Raw genomic sequence first — 24681 nt, 5'->3', positions numbered from 1 at the left:
TAGAATATGTCCATGGATAATTATTCTTAATTAGGATATATTTATACTTGCATGATCTGCGTTGACATGTGTTGCTTCAAACTACCAGACTGTGAAAGCCCAGCATCAAACACTGAACATGCATGGTTTTTTCCTCCGGGCATGTATTGCCATGTGTTGCGTCAAACTACAAGACCCTGACAACCTATAGCAGCACACACTGTGTGAACCTAGCTCCACAATCTGTACATGCATACTTTTTCACTCTTTCTTTGTTTATTTGGTGTTTAATGTCGTTTTCAACCACGAAGGTTATATCGCGACGGGGAAAGGGGGGAGATGGGATAGAGCCACTTGTCAATTGTTTCTTGTTCACAAAAGCACTAATCAAAAATTTGCTCCAGGGGCTAGCAACGTAGTACAATATATTACCTTACTGGGAGAATGCAAGTTTCCAGTACAAAGGACTTAACATTTCTTACATATTGCTTGACTAAAATCTTTACAAAAATTGACTATATTCTATACAAGAAACACTTAACAAGGGTAAAAGGAGAAACAGAATCCGTTAGTCGCCTCTTAGGACATGCTGGGGAGCATCGGGTAAAATTTTTAATTCTTCCCCCTAACTCGCGGGGGGTATACCTTTTCACTCCAGAATGCGTTAACATTTGTTGCTTCAAATGACACGACTGTCTGAACCTAGCATCACACTACCCACATGAATACTTTTTCATTCCTGAATGCGTTAACATGTGTCGCTTCAAATTACCAGACAGTGTGTGAACCTAGCATCACATTCTGTGCATGAATACTTTTTCTCTCCAGTGTGAATTAACAGGTGTTGCTTCAAATTGCTATCCAGTGTGAACCTAGCATCACACTCCCTACATGAATACCTTTTCACTCCTGAATGCGTTAACATGTGTCGCTTCAAATGACCAGACTGTGTAAACCTATAGCATCACACTCCCGCAATGAATAGGCCTACCCTTTCACTCCTGATTGCGTTAACATGTGTCGCTTCAAATGACCAGACTGTGTGAACCTAGCATCACACTCCCCACATGAATACCTTTTCACTCCTGAGTGCGTTAACATGTGTTGCTTCAAATGACCAGACTGTGTAAACCTAGCATCACATTCTGTGCATGAATACTTTTTCTCTCCAGTGTGAATTAACAGGTGTCTCTTCAAATCACCAGACTGTGTGAACCTAGCATCACATTCTGTGCATGAATACTTTTTCACTCCAGTGTGAATTAACATGTGTTGCTTCAAAGTACTAGACTGTGTGAACCTATCATCACATTCTGTGCATGAATACCTTTTCACTCCAGAATGCGTTAACATGTGTCGCTTTAAAGTACTAGACTGTGTGAACCTAGCATCACATTCTGTGCATGAATACTTTTTCTCTCCAGTGTGAATTAACAGGTGTTGCTTCAAACTGTCATCCAGTGTGAACCTAGCATCACACTCCCTACATGAATACTTTTTCACTCCAGAATGCGTTAACATGTGTCGCTTTAAAGTACCAAACTGTGTGAACCTAGCATGACATTCTGTACATGAATACTTTTTCACTCCAGTGTGAATTAACAGGTGTTTCTTCAAAGTACCAGACTGTGTGAACCTAGCATTACACTCCCTACATGAATACCTTTTCACTCCTGAGTGCGTTAACATGTGTTGCTTCAAATTACCAGACAGTTTGAACCTAGCATCACATTCTGTGCATGAATACTTTTTCACTCCAGAATGCGTTAACATGTGTCGCTTTAAAGTACCAAACTGTGTGAACCTAGCATGACATTCTGTACATGAATACTTTTTCACTCCAGTGTGAGTTAACATGTGTGTCTTCAAAGTACCAGACCGTGTGAACCTAGCATCACATTCTGTGCATGAATACTTTTTCACTCCAGAATGCGTTAACATGTGTCGCTTCAAAGAACCAGAATGTGTGAACCTAGCATCACACTCCCCACATGAATACTTTTTCACTCCAGTGTGAATTAACATGTGTTGCTTCAAAGTACTAGACTGTGTGAACCTAGCATGACATTCTGTGCATGAATACTTTTTCACTCCAGTGTGAATTAACAGGTGTTTCTTCAAAGTACCAGACTGTGTGAACCTAGCATCACATTCTGTGCATGAATACTTTTTCACTCCAGTGTGAATTAACATGTGTTGCTTCAAAGTACTAGACTGTGTGAACCTATCATCACATTCTGTGCATGAATACTTTTTCACTCCAGTGTGAATTAACAGGTGTCGCTTCAAAGTACCAGACTGTGTGAACCTAGCATTACACTCCCTACATAAATACCTTTTAACTCCAGAATGCGTTAACATGTGTTGCTTCAAAGTATCAAACTTAGTGAACCTAGCATCACATTCTCTACATGCATACATTTTCTGTCCTGTATGTGTCAACATGTGTTGCCTCAAATTATCAGACTGTGTGAACCTAGCATCACACTCCCTACATGAATACCTTTTCCCTCCTGAGTGCGTTAACATGTGTTGCTTCAAAGTACTAGACTGTGTGAACCTATCATCACATTCTGTGCATGAATACCTTTTCACTCCAGAATGCGTTAACATGTGTCGCTTTAAAGTACTAGACTGTGTGAACCTAGCTCCACAATCTGTACATGCATACTTTTTCACTCCTGTATGCGTTAACATGTGTCGATTCAAATCACCAGACAGTGTGAACCTAGCATGACATTCTGAACATGTATGCATACTGTTTCTGTCCTGTACATGTGTCAACATGTGTTTCTTCAAATTATCAGACAGTGTGAACCTAACGCCACACTCCGTACATGCATGCTTTTGCTCTCTTGCACGTGTTAACATGTTTCAGATTACCAGTCTTTATACACTCAGTACTTGAAAGTCGTTCTTGTTTCAGCAGCGTGGCTTATTGGTTCCGGTGTCACGGAGTGAGTTTACACTGTCCTGAGTTTACGCAGTGGCCCCAATGCGCGTGCGTCGAAATATGCGTCACTTCCGCCATCGTGATTTTGCCGAACTCGAAGCCGGTTGTTTTCACTTTGAGTAAGGAAGGTGTCAACAAACACTGTACGTAGTTTCTTTGGTGTCAATCACGTTTTTAGTGATCATAACCCGCACGATGGAACAGTTTGCTGATCAGATGCTTTCTTTGAAACATTTTCTCCGAAATCACACGCACCGAGGCAGAAACTGACAAAATACAAACAAAAATACAGAACAGAAGAAAACAGAACAGAACCCCACCCTAAAACACCCACCACACTGGGGCGCATTTTGATTTTGGCAACTAGAGGAAGCATTTCTGATTCCGAACATATCCAGCTTTATGTGTGGTTTTTTTTAAACACAAACATGAAAAAGGTGACTAAAACAATCTCTACGAGGGAGCATATAATTATAAATAGTCCGAAGGTAACAAACACAAAACCATCGATTAAAATTCAAATCTAATCTAAATTTGTTGAGAAAAAAATCTACACCTTTTCTTCCAACACTCGCAGACCACTGACAAACACAAACCCATCGATTTCCCACTGAAAAAGTTCTTTGATACAGTGGCGAACGCGATCGGCGAAACAAAGACGGTCACCGTGGCAACCTCAAAAATGCTTTGGTAAATTCACATCATCATAAACTCACGACGCTGTGGGCGTCGTGAATTTGGTCAGGAAGTGACGCATATTTCGACGCACGCGCATTGGGGCCACTGCGTAAACTCAGGACAGTGTAAACTCACGCCGTGACACCGGCCTTGTTTATCTCACATAAACTCCATACTTACTACTCCCCCCCCCCCCCCCCCCCCCCCCATTCCTGTCCTAAGTGCTGCTGATCAAACTTTGGATCCGTCGTATTCCACCCATGGAGTCTTATTGGTGATGAAAAATGGTATATCAACATTTTCTTCACTGCAAAATTTGTCTTTTTTTCATTCAAGGGACCAGTAAACCACTCGATGTGTTTAAGATTAAATTGAATTTTGGGGTCAAATCTATCCAATTTCATCACAAATCTGTTGTGTACATCAAGATCTTGACATGCTTTTTTCCCTCAAGATAATTGTACATCTTGAAATTTGCAGGGAAGCATTCAGTTTGGAGTTTATTTTGGTAGATGCCCGGCTGACGTTCTACCTAGCATACATACAATAAAAAAAAGTCTGGTGCGCCCCATTTTAGAGTTAGTGAGTATGGGCACTCTGCGTGGCAGCCTTTTTCAGAAAACTGTGCAGCAACATTTAACATGTGCAGCCGCAGTTGAGCTACCAAACTGATCGCATCCTTAATACCAAGACAAACAATACCCAGAAAGGCGAGAAAAACATGTTACTCTAAGTTAGAGTACAGGAGGAAATGGGTGACATAAATAAGTACATGGATTAACAAAAACAAAACTTGTTTTAGCTATCGGGTCACAGTCAACAGCCTCAAGAGTAGACTGGGCGCTCCCTTGCAAAATCTACCATCAAACGATTACTCGGTCAGATTGTGTCATCGACTATACTATTTTATCTTCACACATTGTCACCTGTTTGGTTTGTGTTTTTGTGCATCACTATTGAAACTGCGTTCAGGCCCTCACAGGCCGCAACCACTGTTCAAGTCCAGAGCCGGAGAGGGTAGAGGTATTCATGGAAGCTGATGCCTTTTATGTATTTCAGACTCAGAATGGGCGACTTTGGGTAGCCAATGGATTCTGAAGAAAAAATGCAAGCATATAAATCTTCAGCACACCCTTACCATCACGAACCCCCCGAAAAGGTTATGTAAACAGAGATGGCCAAATTGTCCGCCCGATCGCCAGGGGCGGGTGAAAAATCCGCCGGGCTAGCAGAAACCAACTGGCTGGCCAGTGAAAATTCTAGTCAAATGCAAAACTTTTGTGTTTTCTATCGAGTGTTAAAGCCATATAAACACTGCAGATGCAGGAACTTCTGGCGGGCTAGTGACTTTCTCTCAGTTACTCGCCTTGCTGGCGAGTTAACATTTTGAGATTTGGTCATCCTTGGTGAAACAAATGTTGCTGTTTGTGCAGAGAGCTCTGGACGCCTTCTTTGCACAGAACCCAGGCTATGGGGAGAGTATGCAGGAGTACCCGACCTTGAATGCAGCTGAAGACTCCCTTGCAGCCGCTCAGTCGATGTAAGTTATCCTTTATAGTACAGCAGTCCCTCTCATGAACGGACACCCTTGGGTCAGAGTAAATAATTATATCCGTACATTGCAGGTTACTGGTTACAGGAGGGGCCCTCCTTCCCCATCACATTCACGCGCATGCACGCGCACACACACACACACACACACACACACACACACACACACACACACACACACACACACTGAGTGAGTAAAAAGTGCAAGCGGTATTCAAACTGTTAAATAAGGCTCAACAAAGAGGAATTATGTCCCTTTATTAACAGCTATTGTGTTTTCAGCGTAGCAATAGGGTCCGATATTTAGACGAGACAAGTATAATGCCGACGAGTCGAAGACGAGTCGCATTATACTTGTTCGAGTCTAAATATCGGACCCTATTGCTACGCTAAAAATACAATAGCGATTATATAGCTGTTCTGACCTTGATTTGTTGTTCCAAACTTACAAAATGACAGTTTTTGCGTCGATGCGTTGATCTCAGGTTTTGATAGCAGACGCCGTTTCTTATGCGCATTAGTTTTGCGCAGGCGCCACACTCACTCTGGAAAAAAACCTCGATTTGACAACACAGCTGTTAAACAGCTTTTTATTAGTTCATTCGTATACAACAAAAAGAAGTTTGACTCGTTTTTTTTTAAATTTTGAACAAGACTACTTATGAAGAAGACCAAAACACAACATCAACGGAAAACTAGAAACAATTGAAGAACTAGGATGCAACAAGGGGAGGAGAATAGAACAGCTAATCCGTACAACGCGAGCAGACGGCAGCGAAGTTTGGGTGAATGGCATTCATACTTGTCTCGTCATGAAGCGAAATAATTGGTTTAGTCTTGTTTCATCGGGAAGTTAGCAGAAAAGGGTATGCTATCGACATTTGTAAAGCTGAAAAACATTCACGAGAAAAATTTCAAGTTGTCAGTGTATGCTGTTGTCGATTGTTAACATCGTGTGGTACAGATGGGTAAACCGGAACCATGCATCTTTGTTATTGCCAATATGCTTTTGGTTATTGGCAAAAATGGCCGACTTCCGTAGCATTATGCTTTGATGATGATGTTGAGTAATGAGACCATCCAATCACAGCCCCCGAATTCCCCCAAGTGTCCATCAGAATAGCTATATAATAAGTTTATTATTTTATTTACCATTACTTACCATTTCATGACAAAGGCAGCCTCATGTTTGGGGGGACAGTGGTTTCTTAGAAATTGTGTCGCTGCAGAAAGACCCAAAGTTTCGCTAGTTGTACTACCAGCAAGCTCTTTCAAGAGAACAATTCATTTAAAACTAACTATGTACATAAGTTTTTGTCTGTATGTATGTTGAAGGGGATCAGGGAAGGGCAGCAAAATGTCACTAGTTGTAGTACATGTACCAGCAAGCTCTTTCAAGAGTACAATTAATGAACTATGTACATAGTCTGTATGTTCCAGCGGAGGGCACAAAATGACACTAGTTGTAGTACATGTACCAGCAAGCTCTTTCAAGAGTACAATTAATGAACTATGTACATAGTCTGTATGTTCCAGCGGAGGGCACAACATTTCACTAGTTGTACTACCAGCAAGCTCTTTCAAGAGAACAATTAATGAACTAACTATGTACATAGTCTGTATGTTCCAGCGGAGGGCACAAAATGTCACTAGTTGTAGTACCAGCAAGCTCTTTCAAGAGTACAATATAATGAACTATGTACATAGTCTGTATGTTCCAGCGGAGGGCACAACATTTCACTAGTTGTACTACCAGCAAGCTCTTTCAAGAGAACAATTAGTTAACTAACTATGTACATAGTCCGTATGTTCCAGCGGAGGGCACAAAATGTCACTAGTTGTAGTACCAGCAAGCTCTTTCAAGAGAAGAATTAGTTAACTAACTATGTACATAGTCTGTATGTATGTTTCAGCGGAGGGCAGCAAAATGTCACTAGTTGTAGTACCAGCAAGCTCTTTGAAGAGAACAATTAATTAACAAACTATGTAGTCTGTATGTATGTTCCAGGGGATCAGGGGAGGGCAGCGAAACCAAGGTACCTGATGTCCACGGTGTCCGACATAAGCTCGAACGACAAAAGCTCGAACGACAAAATCTCGAAATGCTCGAATGGACAAATGCTCGACGCGACAACAGCTCGACGCGACATATGCTCGAACGACAAATGCTCGAATGGACAAATGCTCGACGCAACAAAAGCTCGACGCGACATTTGCTCGAACGACAAATGCTCGAATGGACAAATGCTCGACGCGACAAAAGCTCGACGCGACATATGCTCGAACGACAAATGCTCGAATGGACAAATGCTCGACGCGACAAAAGCTCGACGCGATAAAAGCTCGAATGTCGTTCTCGGTGTTATTTTGCCTGTCTGTGTTATTTTAAAAACAAAAGACAGAGAGAGAGAGAGAGAGAGAGAGAGAGAGAGAGAGAGAGAGAGAGAGAGAGAGAGAGAGAGAGAGAGAGAGAGAGAGAGAGAGAGAGAGAGAGAGAGAGAGAGAACGAAGAGAAAAAATTAGGGGAAGATCGTGTCGGGGTTTAGATTTGTCAACAACAACAACAACAACAACAACAAAACAACAACAACAACAACAACCATAACCACAACCACAACCACGTGATATCAAACAAAAAAACTAGAACAACATCACCGTGACAGTTTCAGATCTGACGTTATCAAAGTAGTTTTGACAGCATCATTCTACAGTCCGGTCGAGCTTCTGTCGTTGACGCATATGTCGCGTCGAGCTTTTGTCGCGTGGAGCATTTGTCCATTCGAGCATCTGTCGTTCGAGCATATGTCGCGTCAAGCTTTTGTCGCGTCGAGCATTTGTCCATTCGAGCATTTGTTGTTCGAGCATATGTCGCGTCGAGCTTTTGTCGCGTCGAGCATTTGTCCATTCGAGCATTTGTCGTTCGAGCATATGTCGCGTCGAGCTTTTGTCGCGTCGAGCATTTGTTCATTCGAGCATTTGTCGTTCGAGATTTTGTCGTTCGAGCTTTTGTCGTTCGAGCTTATGTCATGTACCCGATGTCCAGCCTCATCGTGTTCGCGTCATGTCCTGGAACATCGATGGCCTTGACACTGCAAACCTGAAACAACGCACTAGAGCTGTAATCAACACTATCAAAGCGTGAGTTAAATTTTATCCTGTGATAAGTGCTTTTGTGTGTGTTTGCTTTTAGAGAAAAAGTGGAAATGTTTTTGGTAGATACTGTCCTTTTTCTGTCTTCTCTCGGAGAAGTGGGGGTAATGTAATATCTGAGATAGTGTGCGTATTTTTTTCAAGTTTCAGAGATAAATTGGATTAGGAAATCATGCATTTTCTTCAGTCTCCTTTTCTTTCTGAGAAAATGTAAAGTGTTTGGTGGGGTGGGGATAATGTACAGTCTGAGACGATGCACGTGCGTTTGTCTGTCTCCTTTCGGAGAAAATGGGTAGGTATAATATACTCTCTGACACAATACTTGTGCATTCTTTCTGTCACCTTTTGGAGAAAATGCAAAGTGTGGGTTGGGATAATATACTCTCTGACACAATACTTCTGTCTCTTTTCAGAGAGAAAGTGGAGGTGGCCTTGCTGCAAGAGGTGGTTGCAGACAGTGAGAGCGTGTTGCGTGAGAGTCTGACAGACTACAAGATAATCAGCGGCGGCACTAGCAGCAAGGAGGGATACTACACAGCCATTCTGCTACACAAGCAACACACGCATCTGGACGACTTTGAGACTGTTCCCTACTTCTCCAGTACCATGGGGCGCAACCTGCTGGTCGTCAATGTGAGTAGAATTGACGATGGTAGGAAATAACTGTCACTGCTACATGACCGTTCGGCAGATTTATGCCGCTTGAAGCTCGGCATATAATTTTTTTTAAGCAGCATCTATTTCTCAAACAGTCGGGAATCCTTTGTGGTACAGTCTTCGCCAATGGTTCTTCTGGTATGTGACACTTTACAAAAATGGCGCTCTTCTTCTGCGTACGTTGGTTGAAACTCCCACGTACACTCGTGTTTTTTGCACGAGTGGAATTTTACGTGTATGACCGTTTTTTACCCCGCCATTTAGGCAGCCATACGCCGCTTTCGGAGGAAGCATGCTGGGTATTTTTGTGTTTTTATAACCCAACGAACTCTGACATGGATTACAGGATCTTTTTCGTGCGCACTTGGTCTTGTGCTTGCGTGTACACACGGGGGTGTTCGGACACCGAGGAGAGTCTGCACACAAAGTTGACTCTGAGAAATAAATCTCTCGCCGAACGTGGGGACGAACTCACGCTGACAGCGGCCAACTGGATACAAATCCAGCGCGCTACCGACTGAGCTACATCCCCGCCCAACTGACACTTTACAAAAATGGCGCTCTGAAAGGACATAGCCGAAGTAGACAAATGTTATTCGGTCTTTAACTCCATACTTGTATTTTTTTAACCGTGAGATCAATTGATTGTATAAATAAAAGCTTTCATTCATTCATGAAAAGATTCGAAAGATAACTCTTCCATTCTTTTATTTGACAAGTAAATGAAATGGTGACAGGGCTGTTACAGTGGCACCCCCTTTTAAGACCACCCAATTTAAGACTCCCTCTATTTTAAGACCATATTTTCTCAGATTTTTTGTTTATAACCTCTGTAAATTTACCCCGATTTTTAGACTCCCACCTTTTTAAGACCTGATTTCGTCAGATTTTGAGAGGTCTTAATAGGGGGGTTCCACTGTACAAAATGGTGACATTTTCCATTAAAACTATTATGTACAGTGGTACCTCTCTATAACGACTTTGAAAATGTCACCGAATTTCGTTCGTATTATGGAGGGGTCGTATTATGGAGGATGGTTTTGGTATGTCCGGGTCCGTCAATGATCCGGAATGACATTGGCGTTTTGATTGATTCTGCCCACAAAGTAATGTTATTCTTTCCTTAAACGATTATGGTAACCTGTTTTCTAATTCAATTAATTACACACACACTTTTCTTGCTTGTTTAATCAAGCCCCGTAACTACTCGTGGGTTAAGGTTTGAAATAAACAAACTGAGGTCGAACGGGTCCCAAAACATGCACATCGATGTCGATACCAGCTACTAATCATAGTCATACGATACCCAGCAACGATTTGGTTGAAAAAAAAGAAAAGTGTCCCAAACGCAAGGAACAAAACGAATAAGAACCGCGGCAGTGTGTTGAAACTGATGTAAAATTGTAGCCAAAAGCGTCAGTTTTCACGATGAAACTTGACTCACTCATTCAACTTGGGGACAACTGCACTACGGACTGTCCACAGAGTTTAGTAATTTAGGACACGTACTCCACTACTCACCTTCAAACTTCACTGACGGGATTCTGAGAAGAATTTATTGATTCAAACGAACGCGTGGTTGTATATCGCGTCATTCGGTCACGGATCAAGGAAAACCAAGAACAGTTCCAGATTTCAAAACCCATGTTCGTCGGCCGCCATTGTTAGCTAGACCGAATATACACATGCTTTGCATACGTACATCGCAAAATGACATGATGCCACCACAACTTTCGGTTTTGGTTCGATGATCGGATTGCTTTCATAACGTTTCTGTAACTTTGCGTGTGTAGTCAAGTGGCGTATCCAGTCTTTTTGTGTAATTATCTCCTGCCCGACCCAGTTGCCTCCCCTGTCTATTATCTTCCCCTGACCCAAGTTGTGTCTCCCGCAAGGATTATTGTGTGTTTACTATCGTAGGGAAGACTCTTGACCGGATTCCTTTCTAACCTCTTATCCCAGATTTAGGTGGTCGTTATGTAATGTGCCGCCAGACTGTCTCGGTATCGTTGGACGGCGTTTTGTCAAGTGGGTGTCATTTCTTTTGACAGGAAACATCATAGAAGATGCCAGGTAGCTTGGAGGTTTTAGTCTCTTACCCCTTCCCCCCTTCTTTGTAACTGGTTGTAATCTAATGAGCCTTATCCGGTGTGCACGGCAGACAGGGCCCTCTTCACCCCTTTAGCTAGTGTAACTACTTGTAATATTTCCGGTGTGTAACACCTCTGTAACGATTTCTGCCTCGGTAACGATCCCTTTCATTGGGCAGGCATTTTAAGTAGAACGCCCCCCGTTGGCTAACACAGGGTAGCCTTCCTATTGGCTATTGGGAATCGGAAGTGGCCAGCCTTTAAAAGACTGACCAGTTAGACTAGAGGAGAGAACGCGATTTGGGATAGCGAGCTGTGTGTTGCTCCGATTGTGTCGGTTGATGTGAACGGTCGAAGTGCTGACCAAATTTGTAGCGATTGTGTCGGTCGACTTGTGGTTGTAACAGAATTCCGAAACCTGTGCTCTTGTGTTTCGCGACTATCGTCAGCAGCAGGTTTTGTGTTCCTTCAAGTGTGCTCACTGAGGAGAATCTTAAAAGTCACGTTATCGCAACCTCTGTCTTGGCGTCTCATTTATGCTTCCTGGCCTATCTCCCCCTTCCACTCCACCCTATCACACGTGTTTAAAAGGTAGGAGTTCCTGCACAGTTCTTTGCAAAATGAAGCAGACATCTGGCGAATGACCTTTATCTATTCAAAATAAAGTAATGACCTGACATGGAGCCTATTTGAGCAGACGACATCGCAGTTGCGATGTGCTCGTCAACTGTGCTCAATTTCCAAAACAATATCAAGGTTTGAACTTCTTCTTGGGAATAACAAAGTCGCATTTGACCATGATTTGTCAGTCGTATGTCGGGTTAAGGAGGTAGTCGTAGTACAGAGGATGTAAAGAGAGTAAAAAGGATGGGTCATGAAATTGAAAGTCCTAACTGAGAGGAAGGGGTAATAAGGAAGGTCTTAACAGGGAGGCTCCACTGTATTGCATAATGTGCAGAGCTCGGTGAAGGGTGTTCCCATGACGCTGATGACATCACACCTGGAGAGCACCAAGTCACACGCAGGGGAGCGTAAACGACAGCTGGGGATCGGGCTCAACCGCATGAAGGACGCGTCCACTGAACGCACTGTGCTCTTTGGAGGGGATCTCAATCTGCGAGACAAAGAGGTTTTTGAACTGATCCTGATACCATTTAGTCAAGTTTTGAGAACCCATATGCAGATCTCTGTAACGTCTGCTATACACAATGCTAGCTATGACACATATATGTTTCAATTTTTACCAGCTGCCTGCAAGATTTGAGTGTAAATGAATTTGGAAACTAGCAGTGGTTCTTTGACTACGATTTTTTTCAAGTTTGAAATTGACGGAGTTACTCCCTATGTCACAGAAGTAGATTGTTAATGATACAGTTAAACCTGCTCTGACGACCACCTCTTGACGATGATCACCTGCGGATTACGAAGCCCCCAAAGGATACCCAACAAGTTTCCGTTGTTGAATAATTCACCTTTCTATAGCAACCACCTTTTTATAACAACCGTTTTTTGTTGGTCCTTTGGGTGGTGATTATCGACAAGTATTATGACTGTATTTAAAACTATTATGTCTGATTTGTGATTGTAGTTGATAACTATCGATTTATTTGAATGTGCATTGTGTACGTGATTGGGTTTTTATTTATTTGAAGATTCTTTAAATGTGTATTGTTGCTGTAATGAAGATTATTATATCGAAGATTGATTGTAAGGCGCTTAGAACTGTTTTAGGATTTGCGCCATACAAATATCCTTATTATTATAATTATTATTTCTTGCTATTTCAGCTGGAGAGCATAGGGGGGCTGCCTGAGGGCATCGTTGACGTGTGGGAGGAGACCGGCAGCCGCAAGGAGGCGCGCTACACCTGGGACACCTACCGCAACGACAACCTGGCCACCGACGGCAAATGGCGGACCAGGCTGCGCTTCGACCGCCTCTACCTGCGACAGTGCTCACCACCAGCCAAGCTCAAGCCCGTCTACTTTGAGCTGGTCGGGCTTCAGAGGGTACCCGACGTGAACCGTTTCCCTAGCGACCACTGGGGAATCTTGGCTCACTTTGACATTCTGTCAGGATCGGGAGATTCAAGGCCCTTTGGAGCTCTGTCTGCGAAAGAGGCTGAAGAGTCGCAAGCTAAGTCATCATCATTAAGGCCTGAGAATTCAAAGTCTTCAGACGCTCCAGCATCCTCTGGCAAAAAGTCGGGGAACCCTGAGGCTCAGCCCAGCGAGGGCCCACCCCCAGCCAAAAGACCCAAGGACTGATGCAGCTAGTTAGTGTGACCTCAGGCAGTAAAGTGACCTTGAGATAACCTTCAGTGTTGCAAGCACAAAGCAGTGGAGACGTTAACACAAAGCAGTAGATTCCTTTGAGTGATGGTTGGAAATTTGACTCTGTGTTGTTTTTACTGTTGTTACATGTATTGTTTGATGAGGCGTGGGTAGTATGGTAGGCCATGCTTGGCTTGAAGGTAGAATTTTTGACACAAAGTGAAGACAAGAGCGCTCTCCCTGTTCTGTCTGCCTTTTAGGCCTGTTGTAGAGTTGTACATTTTGTTGTAGTCCTCTGTCTTCAAGTGTCATTTTTGTCTTATTGGCAGAATGTGTTTTGTACAATTTATGGAGCCCCCGCGTAGTGGCTCCTTATGGAGCCCCCGCGTAGTGGCTCCTTATGGAGCCCCCGTGTAGTGGCTCCTTATGGAGCCCCCGTGTAGTGGCTCCTTATGGAGCCCCCGTGTAGTGGCTCCTTATGGAGCCCCCGTGTAGTGGCTCCTTATGGAGCCCCCGTGTAGTGGCTCCTTATGGAGCCCCCGTGTAGTGGCTCCTTATGGAGCCCCCGCGTAGTGGCTCCTTATGGAGCCCCCGTGTAGTGGCTCCTTATGGAGCCCCCGTGTAGTGGCTCCTTATGGAGCCCCCGTGTAGTGGCTCCTTATGGAGCCCCCGTGTAGTGGCTCCTTATGGAGCCCCCGTGTAGTGGCTCCTTATGGAGCCCCCGTGTAGTGGCTCCCTGTTTTAAGACGTCCTTCCTTTCAAGACCTTATTTTTTCACAGTCTATAAATGTACCTTCTGTTCAAAAGTTCCTCTCCTTTGAGATCCAATGTTCTCAGTTTGTTATGTCTTTAAAGGGGGCTTGCTAGTATCAGAGAAGGGGCGGGGTGGGGGCTTTGTGGTTTGCAATTCAAAAAAGAAGCCATGTAAAAGCTAATTTAGACAAAGTGCCATGACAGTATAAATGAGCTGGGAATACTGTGCCAAAGTATGCATTCAAGAACTTGTTTTCTGTTTTTTTAAAGCTAGAGCTTTGACACTCCACACACTTCTATGGCTTGATGCCATGACTGTAGGCTGGTTGACCCTCATTAAATTTCAAGGTCGCAGTGGGTACAGGTTCAGGTCATAAAAATGAAAACACTTTTCTTCAACATTTTTAAAACTTCACATGCTTCTTGTGTGTAATGACCTTGACATGGTCCAAATCCGGTTGGTCCTATTCAGATTGCAAGGTTACATTCGGGTCTATTTTGAGTAAATCAGTTGGAAGTTATTATTTTCTAGAACGTTTGTTGAGCCAGGACAGCAGATAATTTATTTCTGATTCATATTATGTATGGCATAGGTGAGTCGCATGGGCATTTGCTCCTCTTTTTCTGCTTCAGAGTTGCTGGCAGTATGACATAATGCAAGCAGAGTAGGGTCTGGCAGCAGTTGGTAGCCAGTCCCAGTGCGTTCTTTAAAAGCACGCAGTTGTCAGATACTTTTGAGTGAAATTTATATTCAGCTGAATTATCAAGTACATAATTATAGAGTTGGTCTTTAAAGTGCCATGGTTTTGTAAATAAGTTAAGTATCACTATCAGACCTGGGAACCCATACGATTTCGCCGTATTCAGTACGCTTGATTGTCTAGAATACGATCAGTACGGTCAGTGGGAAAAAAATACGACGAGAACAATTCCTAGACTACTTTTCTTCATTAGTGCGTCCCGATGCCGATCCAGTGTGTTGACACATGGTTACAATTTTTGTCAATAAACATGGAAAGAAGCATTTGTGTTAAATGTATTGGAAAACTAACGGTGCGATGAACACTTGCAGCATGGTTGAATCATGGCTGTTCAAATGCTTATTTTTCTGGACAAAACACCAAGTTTGTTTGAGAATACTCCAAGTGCAAAACAGGGGTTCCCAGTCCTGCACTTTCACTGCCTAAAACCAGTGTGAATGTGTTAGTCACTTTATGCTTGCTGACTAATGACAAACATACATGTGCACCTGTCTTTGAACAATTGTTGAAAATAGAAAATAATAAACGATAACAAGAAATTCTCTTGTTATTTTCATACTGCCAGCTTGTGTTTTGTGGATGATTTATTATCAACAGATCTAAGGAGAGAATGCAACATGAGAACCTTATAGATGAAGAAAAACACCCACAAGTCTGTTGGACCAATTCATGTTAGTTATGTGTATTGTTTCATTTTTTTGGTGTGTATGTGTGTGTGTTATTTGTTTATTTAATTGGAGGGGGGATAAATCTTGTAGTCTAGGAGTTCAGCATAGACTGTGCAGTAAAAGTGACATTCTCTGCAACAAGAAAGCTTTTAAAAGTGCTTAGTCCCTGTTTTCCCTGAAAATTGAAGCACACAATCTATGCATTCAGTTATTGATCATGGGTTATAGAATGGACAAATACCGAAAGTAACTGTCAGGTTTGTATGGGTTGTGAAAGAGTGAATACCCTTGCATTTTACTCCGACAAACAGGGCGGGGATGTAGCTCAGTCGGTAGCGCGCTGGATCCAGTTGGCCGCTGTCAGCGTGAGTTCGTCCCCACGTTCGGCGAGAGATTTATTTCTCAGAGTCAACTTTGTGTGCCGACTCTCCTCGGTGTCCGAACACCCCCCGTGTGTACACGCAAGCACAAGACCAAGTGCGCACGAAAAAGATCCTGTAATCCATGTCAGAGTTTGGTGGGTTATAGAAACACGAAAATACCCAGCATGCTTCCTCCGAAAGCGGCGTATGGCTGCCTAAATGGCGGGGTAAAAACGGTCATACACGTAAAAGCCGTGGGAGTTTCAGCCCATGAACGAACAAACAAACAAACAACTCGGACAAACATTCGAGGGGCCAATCACTAGCGATGGGTGTCAGAAACATGTGGACAGGAGCACGTGTGAAGTTGTTTGTCAGTGAAAAGCAAGGGTATTCACTCTTTCACAACCCATACAGAGTTATTTCCTAAAATCTTCTTGTGCGTGATACAGTACAATCAGGCCCTAAAGATTACACTGGGCTTATTAGGAGAGATTCTAAAGTGGTTTCCTCGGTCCAAGTCCTTAAAATTACAGTAAAAGCTGTTATGCCCAAGCTTCACTTAGCTAGCATAAAATAGACATTCAGCTGCTCGTCTCACGTGTTACCTTTCTGTGTTCGCCAGAGAGAAACCCAAGATAGATGCCTCCTTAACAGGAACTTGTGTTTTGATGTTCAGCTACCCAACAAGATTTCATTTTGACGTCAAGCTATGTAACATTAGATACAGTCATACATGTCGAATGCTGATGTTTGTGAAGTTTTGTGACAAACATATGTAAGTGTACACACACACACACACACACAGTCGGGCAAATTTTCTCAAATGTTCCAAAAGCCTTGTGTGGTTGTACTTAAAATGTTATTTCTTTACTCGCAAAGAATATCATGCAATGTTGTGAAAACTTACAAATTCAGAAAATACTTTATTTTAAAAGAAAAGGAACACGAGACTGACAGAAGTCTGCATTATAAAATATTTGATGAAAATACATTGTGAAATGTTCACAGGACACAAAAACCTGTGAAGAAAATTGAGAGAAAGAAACAAATCCTGCTTAGCACAAACATGGACGTGTTGTCTGAATTTCTTCGACGCTCCTAGTGGGAAAAAGTCAAGGCACGGTGACAAATACAATGTAAAGGTGTGCCCTGTTCACAAAAATTGAACAGTTATAACGTACAGTGGAGTCTATCAACATCAATTTGTTTCATAAGTTGCAAACATACGTGAGAAGCACAAAATTGAACAGTTATAACGTACAGTGGAGTCTATCAGTATCAACATCAATTTGTTTCATAAGTTGCAAACATACGTGAGAAGTATAAAATTGAACAGTTATAACGTACAGTGGAGTCTATCAACATCAATTTGTTTCATAAGTTGCAAACATATGTGAGAAGCATAAACAAAGAGTGACACGGAAAACTCTTTTGAATTGCCATATAAATGCCTTTTCTTTATCACCAGGTACACCATTACCATGACAAGCTAACTCAGACACACCAAAACCTTATGGTGATCAAGAATAAATGTACTCTGTAATGAAAGCTTCGACCTTGACAATCTGGGCATTTTCTGTCATCACTCACTTTGTGCAATGTCGCCCCCCCCCCCCCCCCCTCCCCCCCCATGCGTAACAAACATGACAACAAAATGTAGAAATGACAATGCAATCAACATTCACACACTTACACACACGAACTGCTGTGCAACAGATTCTTTCTTTATTTGGTGTTTAACGTCGTTTTCAACCATGAAGGTTATATCGCGACGATGTGCAACAGATGCCTATCACACACAAAAAAACACACAAAAACAACTGAAAGGTTTAAACATGTATTATACAGGCACAACAAGACATAAGTCAAAATCCATTGGTAATACATAAAACCCTTCAATGTAAATGACAAGAAAATGGACAAAATGAACATGTATGTGAAGGGGGGGGGGGGGGGGGGGGCATGGTGGAGGGCATGCATACCTTACAATTCAGCACTCGGTGATGAAATAGTAATAGAAAATACATCCTTGCGCAGATTTGTAGGGACATGAAAAGTGCACGCAACAAAACATTGTACGAGCGTACACACGCCTGAAGCAAAATTAATGCTGTTTCAAGCATGTAACACACACAAGCACACACACACACTCTCTCTTTCATACACACACACACACACAACAAGGCAATGTTCGGGCAGTGATCACTTCTGCTTCACATTTTGATTTGTGTCAACAACTCTTACCAAATGCAAACAAATTTGAAGTGAGTACACATGTCATGATCTTTTAAAAAACCTCAATAACAAGGTGGGACAAAAACTGATACATGTATTTCTGTTTTAGTGTAAAACACACTTACAATTATAATTTCATCAACAAAATCTGTCAGTTTAACTGTTTAGTCCTTTTAAGTAGTATGCCACGGCTACCAATGTGCTAGCCTGTTGAAGAGAATGGAACCATTTTCACCTGGCATTTCAGCTGAGCACCATAGAATAACAACCATGGTAAATCCACAACTATCAATACAATCACAACTTATGATGAAATTGCAAGGCCAAAATAACAACCATGTTCTCTTTTAACACATTTACAAGGCAAGACTGTTAAAATTGTGACCATCTTGTAAAGGATGGAATAACCAACAAGAAAGTGTAAAAACTTCAACTTTTGAATCAGTAAGTAATGCAACCATCAGTCAGTTAACAAGAAATGCAGATACAACTGTAAAACCTTTCAGACTGCGAAAAAAAACCAAAAAACTAACTGGTTACGCAATAACTGCAATCAATCAGTCAAACGGCTGAACAATGTGCAGGGTTTCATTTACTAGTGCGCCCTGCTCCATTGGCGCATCAAATCTGAAAATGTCCCATCACTATTCCCTTCAGTGCGTCAAAGGGCGCATTGAGATTACGTACCACTGCACCACCAAATGCACACTTTCCATAGATAACACGATATAGCGGATAATTCTCAGATGGCATTATTTTGCATCTTTGGTGAAAAAAAAAACCCCGCGTACAGGCCTTGTTTGCGCGTCTTGCCTTCGGCTATGTCCCATCGGAATTTGGCTGAGGGGGACAAATGTCCCATTGCCTTTTTTTCCCAGGCTAAACCCTGAATGTGCTTAACATTTTACCATCTCAAATAACCAAAGGGAAGAAATCGCTCTTAATGCATACGACATGTGTAATAGAGTAAGCGAGAGTTGTACGGAACCTTTTCTCCTGGCACCTGAGAGAATAACAAGCATTGAAATGAACAAGGGACTTTCAAGCGAGGATGAAAGTCGCTTGTTCATTTCAATGCTTGTTATTCTCTCAGGTGCCAGGAGACTGGTTCCGGATAACTCTCGCTCCATTACACGTCGTATGCATTTAGAGCGCTTACTTCCCTTTGTGTATCATCTTTCTTTATTTATTTGGTGTTTAACGTCGTTTTCAACCACGAAGGTTATATCGCGACGGGGAAAGGGGGGAGAGGGGATAGAGCCACTTGTCAATTGTTTCTTGTTCACAAAAGCACTAATCAAAAATTTGCTCCAGGGGCTTGCAACGTAGTACAATGTATTACCTTACTGGGAGAATGCAAGTTTCCAGTACAAAGGACTTAACATTTCTTACATACTGCTTGACTAAAATCTTTACAAAAATTGACTATATTCTATACAAGAAACACTTAACAAGGGTAAAAGGAGAAACAGAATCCGTTAGTCGCCTCTTACGACATGCTGGGGAGCATCGGGTAAATTCTTCCCCCTAACCCGCGGGGGGAATTTCAAAATTGCGTAACCTGTTAAAGCTGTTGCTGCACAAAATCAATCCTAGCAACATGTCTGTATACCAAAGAGAGGTGTGTCCCATCACAAGTGGGAATAAAAACATTGATTCAGATATGACCACACAAAATGCAAGAAGTGTTTGTTATCGAAAAACATTGAATCGCACCAGTGAATGTATTTAAAATCTACCCTGTCCTTCAGCAAGAAGGCTGTCTTTTCAGCCACAGTAAAACTATTCTGTTTGGAATCTACATGACATATCCTGTAACTTTCACACCCAGGGATGTTGCCACAAATTCATACCTATAGGACAAATGTCCTGAACTCTTCGGCATCAATAGGACATTTGACTGCTTTCAGACATTTTAATCGGACATTATAATTGTGTGCAAAACACAAAATCATCATGTGCAAACACACATATCAGTATATTCACCAACATTGTGTGCATATATTCTTTTACTAGATGATTACCCGCTTCGCCGGGTACCGGCTTTGCCGGGAAGAAGTAGAGCCGAATACCAGGCTGCACCTGGGACCCGGCTTTGCCAGGTGTACGCCGGCAAAGCTGGCGCACGAAGGAAAGGAGATAAACGGGCAAAACACTGGAGACCTTCTAAAAATAGTAACGTGCAGTGACCTTCTAAAAATAGTAACGTAGTAACGGGAATATGGATTGACGCCACACGGAGGAAGGGAGATAATCGCGGCTGAAAACACTGGAGAAGATAAGGAAGAGTTACTGGTAGTGGATCCCGACAAAAAAAACCAAAATCGGTTCAGCACGCACAGCGCTGTGCGCTGAGAGCACGTGTTGAAATATCTCATCGATGAGGTTGTGTCCGGGGTGTAGCTGAATACGGTGTCCAAATTTGAAAAAGATCCACCAAGAACTTTGGCCGTGCATCGCGAACAGACAGACAGACAGACACTAGTCGTATATATATATAGATTACATTTGTTTCAAACAGGACACACACAAAAAATAAACAAACAACCAAAAAAACGACCAAAAACTTCAGCACTATCACGAAAAGAAAATTATCAAATATCGCGCTGTCCAAAGGAATGGAGTTCTTATCGGACCATGACCGCGCTCAGTTGAAAAACGATAGGACATCTGACCGCAATGCGGCTATGTGAATCGGACATTTGAGCCTTTTAATCGGTCTATGTCCGATGTCCGACGCCTAACGACATCCCTGCACACCCTCAAAAAATGCATGCAAGAAGGAAACAAATATTATAAAACTAAAAGCCAACAAAATGAATTATTAAAAGGAACATATGTTCAGAAAAATGCACAACTGCAGGTGAAGTGCTGTTGACAATAAGGTTATCGCACACCACATCCACAACCAATCACTTCAATTAAGTGGCGACATATAAAATATCATACAAGGGATCAGTTAAGTTTTATTTCTGTGCATGTGAAATTGGGGTTGCTTTCTTCCAGTGGAAAGCTAATAGCAACAAGAGTCCCGTTACTCAGGTGCATGCTTGCTTTTGAGTAATCAGCCACCTGCAATTCTGGCATGATGACAGAAGTCTTTTACGTGCCATGGCGGTGGGACATGGATACTGTATCAGTCACACAGTAAAGTTGACCAATGTCTGTCTCAACCTGGATTACAAAATGTGAACCGAGGAGCGCAAGTCCAGTGTTCTGCCAACAGAGCTACTAGACCTGCCCTCTCTCTTCATATTTTCAAGCAAGTAAGCATTGTGACCTGATTCCAGGTATATCAAGACAAGCAAGTGATAGTGGATGAGATGGGGAAGGGGGGGGGGGGGGGGGGGGGGTATGACAGCAAGTAAGCTAACAGACTAACACAAGAGCGAGATAAACAAAAACGCAAATGTACAGACAAAACAAAACAAAACAAAACAAAATTGTGCTTGGGCTTACCTCAAAGGAGTAGGACAATTTTTCATGTGGTGCAATGCACCAATGCATCAAACAAATTGTGTGACCTCTGATTGGTTTCTAATTCTTAATTCATTTTGACAAATTTTAAATACTGCATGATGTCCTTTTCAAAACTACAGGGTGACACAAAAAAAACAGATCTATCCCACCAAAAGTTTAATATTTTCTGAAATAATCAGCCGATTCTTTTATTTTTTCAGGTGAGCCAAGCTGAAATGATGTTCTAACAGCCCACCAAGTTTGAGCTTCAAGATGTCATGGACAACGGAGCATAAGACATTTATAGTCGAGGCCTATTTTCGGTCGAATTCTATCCAGACTGGTCAGCCGCAGATGTGACCCAGAGTGGTCCCCCTATTCACCGGACTTGAACCCCCCAGATTTTTATCTGTGGGGGTACCTCAAGGACAGGGTATATGGCAACAACCCCCAGACCATCCCTGATCTTAAGGCAGCAATAACAGCAGCTGTAAGAGCGATCCCACATCTGCGGCTGACCAGTCTGGATAGAATTCGACCGAAAATAGGCCTCGACTATAAATGTCTTATGCTCCGTTGTCCATGACATCTTGAAGCTCAAACTTGGTGGGCTGTTAGAACATCATTTCAGCTTGGCTCACCTGAAAAAATAAAAGAATCGGCTGATTATTTCAGAAAATATTAAACTTTTGGTGGGCTCTGTTTTTTTTGTGTCACCCTGTACTTTTCAGCGTACACTTTGCTAAGACTAGGTTGGATTATATGAAGTTCTAGTTATCTAATAAAGCTGCCATAAACTGGCATACACCTTGTGTTTAAAAGGAACATTTGCTCATTGGTACAATAAGGTGGATATAGGAATATTACAAATAGATTATTTTGATTTAAAATCAAACATTATTGTAAAATCTATTTTTGTAAGCTTCATAAACTTTCAACCAGACCCAATAAGATGACAAAAAACAACGAAATTACATCAACACCTGAACCTGTTAAAAATAAGATTTATTCACAAAGTTCACACAGTTCAATACAAATTTCTCCACTGGAATCCAACAAATCTTCATGTAAAAGCCAAGACTTCATCACCACCATGACACACTAAGGTATTTTGCTGCTTTCAAATCCCATCCCATCAGGCATCAGTAACAGTCAGTTGAGACACAGATTCGAGTCTGAGAGTGAGAGTGATGAAAAATCAGAGACATCCCACCTCCGCCCAAACTCCACTCCATACACAGGGCACAACCGTATGAATGTTCACCACAACTCCGACCGCTGCAAGTGACGGACATTTCTGGCCGGAGTGGACGGCCGTCGGTCCACCTCGCCTCTCAAGATGGCCGACATCTCGGACTGGTTGTGGGCGCGTTCGTAGTTCCTCAGCCCCTCCCCTGGGCGTGTGCGAGGCAGGTTATTTCCTCTCCTGTCAAAATAAGTTCAGATGTAAGAATAAAAAAAAAACTAAAGCACACACACACACACACACAAATAGGGAGCACATTCGAAAACACATAAAACTCCAATTTACGACTCTATATCTCCACTAACACCTGGCTTTTCAGATCTTTTGTACACAACGTCCGTCGATTTACCTCCAGTTTAAAACTCCCCCTGACGACGGCATGAAAAACTGCAAATGATGCCAGAAAAAAAAATGTTGAGGATGCGTTTTATCTATTATTGTATCAAACTGATGCTGTCATGCCAACTTTACTGACAATCCAAGTTAAATGTCCTCTTAGGACCAATTTCCTTTTACAGTGGAACCCCCCTTTTAAGACCTCAACAAATTAAAGAAAGTCAGGTCTTAAAAAGGAGAAAGATTAAAACGGGGGTAAATTTATAGAGGTTAAGTCTGAGAAAACAGGGCTTTAAAAGAAGGGAGTCTTCTTCTTCTTCTGCATTCGTGGGCTCAAACTCCCAGGTACACTCATGTGTTTTGCACGAGTGGAATTTTACGTGTATGACTGTTTTTTACCCAGCCATTTAGGCAGCCATACGCCGCTTTCGGAGGAAGCATGCAAACCACGAGTGCACGTTTGAGTTTAAGCCCACGAACGCAGAAGAAGAAGAAGAAGTAAGGGGAGGTCTGGGGGCCGCTGAAGGCCCCCAATGGGGTCCAGGGGCAAGAGAGAAAAAAAAAGGCCATAATCGAATCCGGATTTCCGACATATACCGGAAGAATCCCACCCATGCGCTGTATTCGGGCATGAATTGGTAAATCTCTGAGGTGGAATTGCCAAGTGGACAGGTCTATCAAGACTGTACTCACGGTGATGTGGACTCCTGCATCTGTGCCGGCTGAGGCTTCTTCTGGTCCTTTACTGGGTTCACCGGGCCGTTGTCAGTGCGCATGATGTCAAACATGTGATCGCTGGTCTGCTTGGCCACGATTCCCTCCCCCTCTGGACGTATTCTGTGAGCAGGGGGCACCTCGTCCCAGCTCCTGAAATCAGACAAATTTGACATTGTTTTAAAAGAACTTCAATACTTTGTCTAATTTCGTTCATAGTTAATGTGTTCATGTACATACTTATTGTTGAAAATCATCATTAGGTCTATAGTGAGAATGGGGTGATTCATAAGTGAACATAATCATAATGATTATTATATAATGATGATGATGATGTTATTTTAAAGTAGTTCTCTCTCTCACACACACACACACACACACACACACACACACACACACACACACACACACACACACACACACTTGTGATACCTTTGCCTCATAAGAGCAGGACAGGTCCATGAGGCACTGTGTACCACAACAGCACAAAGACACCACTGATTTTCTTGCATGTTTTGTCTAATCTCTGTGCCATCAGTTCACAGGAGGATAACAGACTTTAATGATGGTTCTTTTCTTTCTGGTGTTGCTTGAAGCAAATTCTGTTTTCCCCCTTCCTATCAACTCAACAAACACACGCACAAACAGGCTGACAAATATCCTTGAAAAACAGACCTGGATGAAAGGATGACATATTAGCCTTGGGACTGGGAGCAAAGAAAGCCCCGCCCCACACATCCTCTCTCTCTCACACACACACAAACACACACACACACACACACACACACACTCTTCCACACACACATTCTCTCC

The 24681-nt window shown here is 42.5% G+C and overlaps 3 protein-coding genes across 4 annotated transcripts in view; 1 reads left to right on the top strand and 2 right to left on the bottom strand.

Annotated features, from left to right (window-relative positions):
- Positions 1-801: 801 nt before the first annotated feature.
- On the bottom strand, positions 802-2508 carry LOC138946135 (zinc finger protein 771-like). Its single transcript, XM_070317641.1, has 4 exons — positions 2363-2508; positions 1195-1531; positions 1028-1135; positions 802-935 (listed from the first exon to the last, which is right to left on the bottom strand). The coding sequence occupies exons 1-3, from the start codon at positions 2506-2508 to the stop codon at positions 1118-1120; spliced, it is 501 nt and encodes a 166-aa protein (XP_070173742.1). The 3' UTR covers positions 802-935; positions 1028-1117.
- A 5663-nt stretch (positions 2509-8171) lies between these two features.
- Positions 8172-15409, top strand: LOC138945475 (tyrosyl-DNA phosphodiesterase 2-like). The gene is made up of 4 exons (XM_070316906.1): positions 8172-8299; positions 8725-8944; positions 12017-12187; positions 12846-15409. Exons 1-4 carry the CDS (start codon positions 8223-8225, stop codon positions 13323-13325), a joined length of 948 nt encoding a protein of 315 aa, XP_070173007.1. The 5' UTR covers positions 8172-8222; the 3' UTR covers positions 13326-15409.
- Positions 15410-16781: 1372 nt separating this feature from the next.
- The window catches only part of LOC138945996 (uncharacterized), a 57633-nt gene continuing 49733 nt past the window's right edge, over positions 16782-24681 (bottom strand). For both annotated transcript variants that reach the window (XM_070317533.1, XM_070317534.1), the window contains exons 5-6: positions 23848-24021; positions 16782-22998 (exon numbers count right to left, since the gene is read on the bottom strand). In XM_070317533.1, the coding sequence (XP_070173634.1) occupies positions 22833-22998; positions 23848-24021 (340 nt within the window). In that variant the 3' untranslated portion in view covers positions 16782-22832. The remainder of the gene's footprint in view (positions 22999-23847; positions 24022-24681) is intronic.

This window comes from Littorina saxatilis, linkage group LG13, assembly GCF_037325665.1.
Source record: "Littorina saxatilis isolate snail1 linkage group LG13, US_GU_Lsax_2.0, whole genome shotgun sequence".
NCBI classification, from domain to species: domain Eukaryota; kingdom Metazoa; phylum Mollusca; class Gastropoda; order Littorinimorpha; family Littorinidae; genus Littorina; species Littorina saxatilis.
Note: the sequence above shows the minus strand (reverse complement) of the source record. Positions and strands in the feature narration are given on the sequence as shown.

What these genes read in the sequence shown, in the direction of transcription:
- LOC138946135 (XM_070317641.1), bottom strand. Translation starts at nt 2,508, where the DNA reads ATGTTAACGCACTCAGGAGGGAAAAGGTATTCATGTAGGGAGTGTGAT. An exon ending in TGTGATGCTAGGTTCACTAA is followed by an intron (nt 1,532 to 2,362) that starts GTTTGATACTTT and finishes ATGTCATGCTAG; the next exon opens with GTTCACACAGTTTGGTACTT.
- LOC138945475 (XM_070316906.1), top strand. Translation starts at nt 8,223, where the DNA reads ATGTCCTGGAACATCGATGGCCTTGACACTGCAAACCTGAAACAACGC. An exon ending in GTAATCAACACTATCAAAGC is followed by an intron (nt 8,300 to 8,724) that starts GTGAGTTAAATT and finishes GTCTCTTTTCAG; the next exon opens with AGAGAAAGTGGAGGTGGCCT. An exon ending in TCAATCTGCGAGACAAAGAG is followed by an intron (nt 12,188 to 12,845) that starts GTTTTTGAACTG and finishes TTGCTATTTCAG; the next exon opens with CTGGAGAGCATAGGGGGGCT.